Source organism: Puma concolor, chromosome C2 (assembly GCF_028749965.1).
Source record: "Puma concolor isolate L17-30 chromosome C2, mPumCon1.1.hap2, whole genome shotgun sequence".
Classification (NCBI taxonomy): domain Eukaryota; kingdom Metazoa; phylum Chordata; class Mammalia; order Carnivora; family Felidae; genus Puma; species Puma concolor.
The window spans coordinates 145,603,786-145,614,541 of NC_141675.1; the positions used below are offsets into that span (position 1 = coordinate 145,603,786).

A 10,756-nucleotide genomic window follows, 5' to 3' on the forward strand; every position below is an offset into this window, starting at 1 on the left:
TTGCAGGATTTAGCTCCCAACTCTTTTTAGTTTTCCCAGGACCTCAATGAGCCCTTTCTATCTGCAAGTTTGAGCTTTTCATTTTAAACCCTGATTTTTCCTTTTCAGTGACCGCCCATCCTTCCATCAGGTCTTTATTCTTTCTCTGAATTGGCCCCTTCCGGTCCTTGAATGGGTTCTCCCGGGGCCTTTGTGCTTTTCCTCAGGGACTGCAGCTTTTCGTCTGTTTGCTCTGTGTTGTGTCTACTTGGCCTTCCAAACATCCAGTTCTTAACCTCAACACGGACTCTCCTCAACTCGCAGTTCCCTGCAGACTTTTTAAACGTGGAAACCATGTTATTGTAATAACAAGGAGACTTAAGAAAAAATTAATGTTTATTCTTGAGAAAGAGAGAGAGAGAGCGAGCAAAAGCAGGGGTGGGGCAGAGACACACAGAGAGAGAGGATCTGCAGCAGGCTCTGCACGGACAGCAATGAGCCCATGCGGGACTCGAACTCACGAACCGCGAAATCATGACCCGGGCCCAAGTCCGGCTCTCCATTGACTGAGCCACCCAGGCGCCCCGGTAACAAGAAACCTTTGAATCCTGCAATTCGATCTGCAATTCTTTCCTTGTGGAGGTTAAGTTGCCGTAACCACAGCCACAGCACGCCCTAGGGGTGACAGCAGTCCTCTCCGTTGGCCAGGGACCCCGCGACCCGAAAGCTGCCATCGCCCTGCGGGAGCCCTGGGAAGTCATCTCTGAGCACCCAGCTGTTGGCATCCTCACCCTCGGGGGGCCCCGAATAGGAAGGAGCCCAGCCTCTGCGTGAGTCTCCCACAGTCTCCCTGGCCTCTGAGATTATCCCCCGTGACTACACAGGAGTGCCGATGTCTCCCTCGTCCCAGGACTACTTGGGAGGCGGGTGGAAGCCACAAGCCCCCCATGGGCCCCCTGCCCCCAGCTCAGAACTTTAGGCCTGGCCTCGGGCCTCGGCGCCAGTGATCCCTTGAGTCTCATTAATCTCCAGGTTGAACACTACCCTGCTCTTTCCTCCTAAACCTGGCGGAGCCCTAAGCTCTGCGGAAAGCAGGCCTCTGGGCTCGGCCTGTTGGCGGGCTTCCAGCCGGGCTGTGCTTTGCACACAGGGGGTGGGGGCAGAGCGGGAAAGAGGGGCTGCAGGGGCACTGTCCCCGCAGCTCTGGGAGAGAGGCTTCCTCAGGACAAGGAAGGAGGCCCGGAGAATTTGAAACACAAGGCCGATGACAGGAATCTAGAAAAAGACAATGTGTCCCAAGGGGGGAAAAAAAAAATGATGGATGTGAGGGACTAGGAAGAAGCAAATTAGGTAGAGTTTGAGACGGGAGCGAGAGAGGAGGAAAAGTGTAGCACAAACTGGTGAGGAGGTCCACCCTGGGGGTCAGGGAGGAAGAGTGCTGTGGCCAGGGAGGTCCAGGGACCGAGGAGACGAGGTGATGAGATCACATTTGCTGTTCACAAAGTTTAGTCTGGGAGGGATGCCTTTGGGCAGACAATATGCGGGAGAACACAGGCTCTTGAATTAGGGTATATATATTATAGAAATATTTATTTATATTTAATGCATAGACATCTATTTATATTTATTTGTATATTTATATTTATTATATACAAATGTTTGTTTTTATTTGTTTCTTTATTTATTTACATACATTTATATTTCTTTCAGGGGACGTTACACGTAACATCACTTTGAGACGGGGGACGTTACATATAACATCACGTTACATATAACATGAGAGACACGGTGTCCTCCTGATCTCATATGTAATTTACAGAATTCTTAGAGGACCGCTATGGTAAAGAAAAAAAGCACCAAACACGTGGTGGGCATGAACTGAAGGCTATATTTCTTGCGCTTGTCTCTTACTACGAGATCACAGATTCCTTGAAAACAAAAACATCCCTGGATCCCTGAAACTTAGCATAATGCAGCCTGAAAACTGTCTTTGCAGTGCAGGAGGGAGTCATTTGGAATACAGAATCGGTAGAAGGGGTGCCTAGTGTAGGCAACAGGTGGTATAGTAAGAAAGGGGGGAAAAAGCTCTAAGCTCTAAAGTAAGGTATCAAACCACGTCCCCTGTGTTCTTTCTGTTACTTTACTTTGTTTCTTTTAAAATACAGTATTAAAAAAATTTGCTTTAACATTTATTTATTTTTGAGAGAGAGAGAGAGAGAGAGAAGGAGGGGCAGACAGAGGGAGACACAGAATCTGAAGCAGCCCCCAGGCTCTGAGCGTCAACCCAGAGCCCGATTTGGGGCTCCAACTCACGAACTGTGAGATCATGACCTGAGCCGAAGTCGGACGCTTATCTGACTGAGCCACTCAGGTGTCCTTCCATAAAACACATTATAAAGCTACATTATAAAACATGCTCAGCCTGCCACTAATCGAATCATTTCCTAATTCCAGTGCTTCTCTTTCACAATATGAAAGAAGCCCTTTGGCATGTGAGTTATTTTGGTTTCTGAACATGGACTTTATAATTGTTACCATACTGGCTAAAAACACTGATGTGATACAGTTTGCCATGAAGATTATAAGACATTTCCCTGCCTGTCGGTTATCACCCACTAAGGCATTTGGACCTACCTTATGGCAGTGGAGCATTTCTACAAGGATTATAGGGGGTGAGGGGCATTTTAGGAAGAACTGAGATAGGAATGTGGAGGGCGGCTGGGCAAGAAAACCCAGCAGGCTGTGAGTCTAGAGGACTTTCTTTCTCAACCAGGTAGGAAAGAGATGAGATGACAGTAAACATGGAACACTGGGGAAAGACTTCAAGAGGTGGCGCCATAGAAAAACTAGCAGTGTTATAATTATGGTAGAGAAAAGAAGTGGAAAATAAAAATTGAGTGTGGGGCATTCAGGAGAGCTTTCTAGGTAAAAAGGGCATTGGTAAAGACCGGTATTTAGAGGATTGGGTTACTTCTCCAAGGTACTCAGTTTTCCCTGATTTCGGCTCTCATGAATGGTTTGACCCAAGGGGCCAAGCATGCTTAGGATAAATTAGCACTTAGCTATTGCAAAATCACCAACCCCAGAAAAAAAACACTAGAAGTTTTCTCAACTAATACTAGATAAGCATGGCATTTTCACATACAAAGATCCGTTGATAAGCTGAAAGATGATGAAGAAAACTACTTTCCCTGAAGAAAAAAAGCATGAGCTGCGAAGTCACATGGTCCTTATTCTTGCTCCTGACTCTACTGGGTAATGAATGAACAATTCCCAGGTGTCCTCATCTGTGCATTGAACTAACCACATAATATTTGATGATATAATTCAGTAGAGGTCCAAATATAACTTACGTCCCTAAGACATTAGCCAGTATATTAATTGATGCTATTTCTCAGATGTAAAAATGTACTTAACTATGCAAAGTTTTTACAAAAATGACTTAATAGTGGCTTCATAGAAATGGCTTAAACATACATAATATTTACAGTATATCAATTTGTTAGAACCTACAGTAGTATCTTAATACATTACAAATATATTGCCTGCATCAAAAATTAGTGTATGAATCCAGTGGCTATAAGGAATAATGTCGTTAAACAACATATAGTATTTTATAGTCTCAAAAGTTAATGATGAGTCTACCTTTATCTTTCAAATGTGGCCTCTTTTTAAAATTGAAGAGTTGAGGGGCACTTGGGTGGCTCAGTAGGTTAGGCGTCTGACTTTGGCTCAGGTCAGGATCTCACTGTTTGTGAGTTCGAGCTCTGCATCAGGCTCTGTGCTGACAGCTCAGAGCCTGGAGCCTGCTTCATAGTCTGTGTCTCCCTGTCTCTCTGCCCCTTCCCTGCTCTCACTCTGTCTCTCTCTCTCTCTCAAAAATAACATTAAAACAATTTTAATAAAAAATAAAATAAAATAAAATTGAAAATTTGAAAATATTAGGGTTTTAAAAAACAAGTAAATAAATAGAAAAAAAGAAGAAGAAGGAAAGACATCAAATTTATATAAAAAGCACAATTTATTAATATAAAGGACATAAAGCAGATATGTATGGTCATTTAAGTTAGAATGTGGATACAAACTTTCAAATTGAATTATCAGTTGCATCAACTTTGGGGGGGACTCAAAGCTAGAGTATTTCTATACCTCAGTAAGAATGAATAAAAAATAGAACAAGTAAAAAATGTATCTTTGATGGGATCGAAATGACAATTTAAACCTAGCCATCTACACACACCTTAGGAGCAGGTGCAGCTTGCAAAGGACAACCTGGTTTTGTTCCGTGGGGGAGCAACTAAAAACCAAGAGATATCATTTTCCTATCCTGTTATTTATATTGAGAAATGCCCAAAGTCTATAGTCAAACGGCTGTTAAAATATTCACATACATAATATGATTTCTCATCAAAATGCATCCTCCTCCAACCACAAAAACTTCAGGGGAAAAACAAAATTCCCTTTCCTGACGTCTTCAATGTTTCTCAGACTACAGTTTTATCTTTCTTCTCAGGATAGCCCTGGAAAAGCAGTCTGAATGCAAAGCTCCTCCACAACAGTATCTGCCTTTTAAAAGATATTCATTTAATATACAAGAAAAGAAAGGCCTCTGGGGGAAAAAGGATAAAGGAGTTAGGATTTCTAGCTTGAAAAACAGGATATCAGAAAGCCATTTAGCTTCCTTTACACTGCTGATTAAAACCTCCATTTTAACCTTCCGTAGGAATCGTGCGCATTAATTGCTAAGCTGTTTGTACACAATTAATATTAACCTTCTTCAATCTTATCCCCGATTCCCTTGAAAAGCAATAGTTGAGTTTTATTTATTCGGTGTATTGAATCAGTATTTCATTTAAAATAGAACCATATAAGCCTGTCTCTTTATGTGAGATACAGACACGCTGATCTCCATACATAACGCTGTGGCGTAGAGAAATCACACTTGGGAAACAAGACAGTCTTTAACAGTGTCATTTTGAAGTAACTGGCGAAAGACAAAGACGCATGAATCATTTTAGAAAACATGTTACTACACTTCCTAGAACAATCAAAGCACGGTGTGTGATATCTCATTCTGCTGAAATAGCTCATAGAAGCCTACATAGCCAATGCACGGTTCCTGTAATTAGTGTTAGGCAGTTAAGAATGGCAAATCAATGTTCCTTTGGATTCCATTTTTAGAGAACAGCGGTCACTTTAGTCATTGGCATGGCTTTATCGGTCAAGTTAACGACTAGCCACCATACTACACATACTGACTTCTGGAGTACACGCTCGGTGACTTCTTTTCCACGTGATAGCTCTTTTGGGTTGTGCGGTGGGAAGGTACGGAGTACCTGTAGCTGCTGCTCTTCTCACCGGCACAAGAGACACAGCAGAACAGTGCCCCTCCAGCAATCAGCACCAGCGCCGTGGTCCAGCCTATGTAGAGAGCCTCTCCAAGCTCGTGTTTTTGGGCCGTCTCCACTATCGGGTTGTAGAACTCTCTGATGATGGAATTGGCAACCCAGCTCACAGGGATTAGCACTAGGAGACCTGTGACAATGAAGATGATTCCGGCCGTCAGCAAGATGTGACCCTTCACCTTCTCATCGTCCCCGGTGCACCTGGTGCACTTCATGCCCAGGATGGCAGTCACGAAAGCCAGGCAGGACAGCATGGAAGCAGCACACATGAGCCCTCTGGATGCCTGCAGGTCCGGAGACAGCGCCAGCAGGGAGTCATAGACTTTGCACTGCATTCTGATGTTGGCTTGCCTCACGCAGTTCATCCACAGTCCTTCCCAGAAGTTTTCAAACACCACGATGTTGCTTCCAATGAAGGCAGACACTCTCCACTGAGGCATGATGGTGACGGCCAGCGTGCCCACCATGCCAACGCCACCAAGCACCAGTCCAGCGATCTGCAGGGCGTAGGTGGCCATTATCCTCCGGGATGGGTTTTATCCCACTGGACTCCTGAGCCTGCAGGGTTGCTCTGCAGCAGGTTTCTCTGTGCCTCAGGAGAGAACAAGTTTCCTGTAGTAATGAACCCAGAGCCCAGTGCTTTTTCAAAGAGCTTTCTGGCTACTTCTAGCTAGATTTAATCCAGTGTGGGCTGGCTGAGTCCCCCCCCCCACCACCACCACCACGCGTGCGCGAGCACACACACATTGACTAGGACAGGTAAACTTACAAATCAGGTGGGGCAACTTTCCTGGCCAATAAGTGGGGGGGGGATGGTAACCAGGTGTGTCTAAACCGACAAGAGATACTTGGAATGACTGGCCCTGCACATAAACATTCTTTGTCCTTCTCAGTTTTCCAAGAAGACAGCAGTATGTTTACCCGTGGGCATAATTATGAATGTTTGCACAATCATCGAGAAATGCACCAACCTCTTGCAAACATCAAAGGTGTACTTTGTACAGGTAATTCTGAAAGTCTTTATAAGAGCTGCTGTGATCAAGGTACAAAATAAAATATCTACCTAAGAAGTTGGCTAGGACTGTCAAAATGCCAAAGGGAAAGGAGAGTAGGGGATTGATAGATTGCTCATACCTGGGAAACCACATTCTTTGGGACACATGTGATCCAAGCGGTTGATTTAATTTGTCTACAACTTCAAAGCAAACTCTACCACGGTGAAGTCAGGGAACGCATCGCACCACGGGACAAAATTAAATGAAAGTAATTAAATATACAAGGTTGTCCTCCTCCGTGGCACCGAACACATAGTGTTCTCTTTTGAGCCAGGAAAACTATTTATTGGTGTTTTCCTGGTAATCTTGATGTGTAAGAAAAGCATTTGCAAAGACAGTAAATTCATCCACGTGATTTTCTTATGTCACAAGCACTCACAATAGCAGTGGAAGAAGCGATTTATAGGTTTAGCTAATTTTGTGGCTCTATCTGTGCTGCTCTGTCTTCTTAAACTGAAGGAACTAGAATTCTTCAGATGGTACAAGAGTCCTGCATCTATATAAAACACTGATATTTCTATATAAAATATTTACAGGATAAGCTGACTGGGTCCACTGAACTGAATTATATTAGGTGTTAATTAAACTGGTCTCTAAACTGTTTTTTTTTTAATGTTTATTTATTTTTTGAGAGAGAGAGAGAGAGAGGGAGCACAAGCAGGGGAAGAGCAGATAGAGAGGGAGACACAGAATCCGAAACAGGCTCCAGGCTCTGAGCTGTCAGCACAGAGCCTGATGTGGGGCTCAAACCCACGGCAAGGTCATGGCCTGAGCTGAAGTCAGATGCTCAACCCACTGAGCCACCCAGGGGCCCCTAAACTAGTCTATAATACCATGTCCACAGGGGGAGATAGAAGCCCCTAAATGTAAAGCAATTTGAACTGTCTCTTCTCAAAATAATGATGTTAACAATGGAGGTACTGAAATAAACATACACACTGATTTGGGAAACCTCCACTAGCAATTTATTCTGGAGATCGTCTGGACTGTCCTGTCTTTTCAGATTTCAAGCTGCACTTTAATATTATCTTTACATCATAAAACCAGCCTTTTTTTTTTTTTTTTGTACAATTTTACTTCTTCCCTGTTTCCTTGCACTACCTGAAATCTGAGTATGGTGGAAAGTGTTTCTTGTTCACTTATTAAACTCTGAGACTTTAATGGTTCCAAAAAATCTGAGTAGTTTTTACACACAGGTTCTTGGAACAAAAATGGTACACGGTAGGGAGGGGAAGAGGAAGATGCCTGAGTGAACTGTCTTGGAAAACCAACTAAAACAAAAGAAGTGAATGGTAGCCCAGTTTTTTATTTTATTAGACTGGACAGGTTGAAAGTTAAAAAAAAAATTAACACTAGATATTTACAGTAATTTCCTCACTTGTTGACCTGTTAAGGACTAAACCATAGGGTGGTCCTTGTGCTGACAGAAATATCTAGCATTTCCTTCTTCAGGCTTGTATCCGGTACGGATTTGTGGTAGAGAGGGAAATAGGTTGATCTTGGAAAAATAATCGGCAATCCATAGTTAAAGAGTTGAAATTAAAACAGCAGGTTTTGTTTTGTTTTGTTTTGTTTTTTTATCTTTAATTGCCAATCTGGGAAAAGGGAATGACTGACGGACTTGGAAAATTGAAAAGGAATGGCATAGCTTGTTGAATTAATGACAAACCAAATATAAATATATATACATATATGAGAATCAAATCAAAATTTCATTTCCAAATCATGCATGACATATTTTTAAAAAGATCTTTGTTTACATATTGCTGAATATCCACATAAAATTGGGGAAATTTGAGGGGTGCCTGGGTTGCTCAGTCAGTTAAGCATCCAACTCTTGATTTCTTGATCAGGTCATGATCTCATGGTTTGTGAGTTCAAGCCCCACATCAGGGCTGACAGTGCATAGTCTTCTTGGGATTCCCTCTGTTTCTCTCTCTCTCTCTTCCCCTTCCCCTCTTGTGCTCTGTCTCTCTCTATCTCAAAGTAAATAAATAAACTGTAAAAAATGGGAAAATTTGAGACTGAAACAGGAAATTACACATATGAGAGCCTCTGTCTTCATAGGAGGTGCTTCCCAGGTTCCCACTGATGCACCTGTTGGCTTTGTGTACTAGCAAACCTCTCCTCTCTTGAGCACCGAGCTTTACCAGGACCTTATTTCACACAAAAATATTTTCCTTATTTCAAAAATATTAATACTTTACCACTAAAATTGCCCTGGCCAAAAGATTAAGATCGGAATGAGAAACCAGCCCTGGGCTCACATTAGAATAATTACGGAGTTAGCTGTCCTAGCAAGAACTAGCCCAGGGCATCCAGAGAGGTTTCTTATCACACAGTGATCCAGTTAACCCCATGATATTTTGAAATAACCGTGCCCTGAAGGTCGTTGGAACTGAGAAAGACAGGGGAAAAGAGTAATACCAAGTTTGTAGGGACAGAGGGACCTAAATTCAGAGATTAAACAGTCCAGTTAACTGTTTACCTGCTTTTCTATAATATTATGTCTCTCTGAAATGACTAACTTGCCTGCAAAACTCACAAAGCAATAATGGTTACAGAATAAACAGATTGATAACATTTTTTCTCTTCTTTAATTCCGAACTATATGCAACCTACACAGATTATTCTATAATCTGTACTTCCATTTCTATGGAAGAAGCAAAAGATTACCAAGAACCCATGAAAGAAACACACGCTCATGTTGACTCACTATGCTCCCTCTCCAGAGATCTCTCTCTGTCTCTCTCTCTCTCTCTTTTTTTTTTTTTTTTTTTGGTGTATATTATCAGAAGCATGATTAAAGTTTAGCAATTAAATTTACTAAATTAAATTCAGCCCTGATAACTATATAACACATGCAAATGCTTTCCCTTTATAAATGATAACCCACAATGTCACTGTCAGACTGCCCTTGGTTTTGTCATCCGTATTCCTGCCGCAATCTTCAGCCAACAATCCTTGAGTCTGGGGCTTCTATTAAGTCTTATCACTACTTGAAATAATCTTTGCTTCTGCCAAATAAAGCAGTTGCCAATTTCTATTGTTTTGTGGATTTGCTTTTGTATTTATTTTTCTCTGTTGACAGTTTTCAACCGGTATTTATTTTTAATTATTTCTCACTGTCCATTAACTGTACTTGGCTGATCATCTTGTCCTGAGAAAACAAGTGAACGTATCAATAGATCTCTTTGTGTGTGGTTCCCCAAAACAATATTGTGCGTTGCTACATGTTCTTGAGCTATCATCCTATTTGTTCTTCATAATGACCAGCTGTTCATGTTCTCAAAGTCCTGTATTGGCAGTTCCCTCCATTTCTGCCACCTCTATGGCTTATATGCAATCGCTCTGCTTAAAAATGAACTCCTTCCTGTATAATAATTATCTAGTGCCTTGGTCACTTCAGCCAGCTTTAACACAAATACACTCGACTGGGAGCTTAAATAACAGAAATTGATTTTTCACAGCTCTGGGTGCTGGGAAGTCTGAGATCAGAAGGCCAGATGGTAGAGTTCTGGGCAGAGCCTTTGTTTCTGGTTTGAAAATGGCCATTTTCTTGCTGTGCCTGGCAGAGAGAGAGAGAGATCTATTCTCTTTCTCTTCTTGTGAGGACACTGATCCCATCATGGGGCTCTACCCTCATGACCTCATCTAAGCCCAATCACTTCTCAAAGCCCCTATCTCTGAATATCACCACATCAAGAGGTGGGATTCCAAATATGAGCTTTGGAGGGGAACAAAGCTGGAACCCATAACGTCTAGATACTAGCAAACCCAGTAAGTTCAATCCATATCTGAAGGCTCTATTCTTTTTTTTTTTTTTTTTTTTCAACGTTTTATTTATTTTTGGGACAGAGAGAGACAGAGCATGAACCGGGGAGGGGCAGAGAGAGAGGGAGACACAGAATCGGAAACAGGCTCCAGACTCTGAGCCATCAGCCCAGAGCCTGACGCAGGGCTGGAACTCACGGACCGAGAGATCGTGACCTGGCTGAAGTCGGACGCTTAACCGACTGCGCCACCCAGGCGCCCCTGAAGGCTCTATTCTTATTACCTCAGGAGTTCTCTTTATTCCAGAACCCTTCCACAGCCCCCACCGCCACACACACACAAAAAAAAAAAAAAAAAAAAAAAACCCGCATAAACAAAAAATAGACAGTGGCAATAATAATTACTGAAATGTTTTGATCTTTCTTCTACTTTCCACTGAATTTAAAAAAAATGAAAATCTGGGCTGCAGTGAATTCTGACATATTTGGGAGACAGGTCCACATGCTTTACTGAGCATAGTACATTTGATATTCCCAGGACTGG

At 42.4% G+C, this 10,756-nt stretch overlaps 1 protein-coding gene across 1 annotated transcript; it reads right to left on the minus strand.

The window, feature by feature from the left end:
* Positions 1-2,184: 2,184 nt before the first annotated feature.
* CLDN8 (claudin 8) lies at positions 2,185-6,088 on the minus strand. Its single transcript, XM_086675827.1, has one exon. It carries the CDS (start codon positions 5,900-5,902, stop codon positions 5,225-5,227), a length of 678 nt encoding a protein of 225 aa, XP_086531953.1. The 5' UTR covers positions 5,903-6,088; the 3' UTR covers positions 2,185-5,224.
* Positions 6,089-10,756: the final 4,668 nt, after the last annotated feature.

Bases quoted from the DNA above. Each gene is read 5' to 3' on its own strand.
- CLDN8 (XM_086675827.1), bottom strand. From the start codon at position 5,902: ATGGCCACCTACGCCCTGCAGATCGCTGGACTGGTGCTTGGTGGCGTT.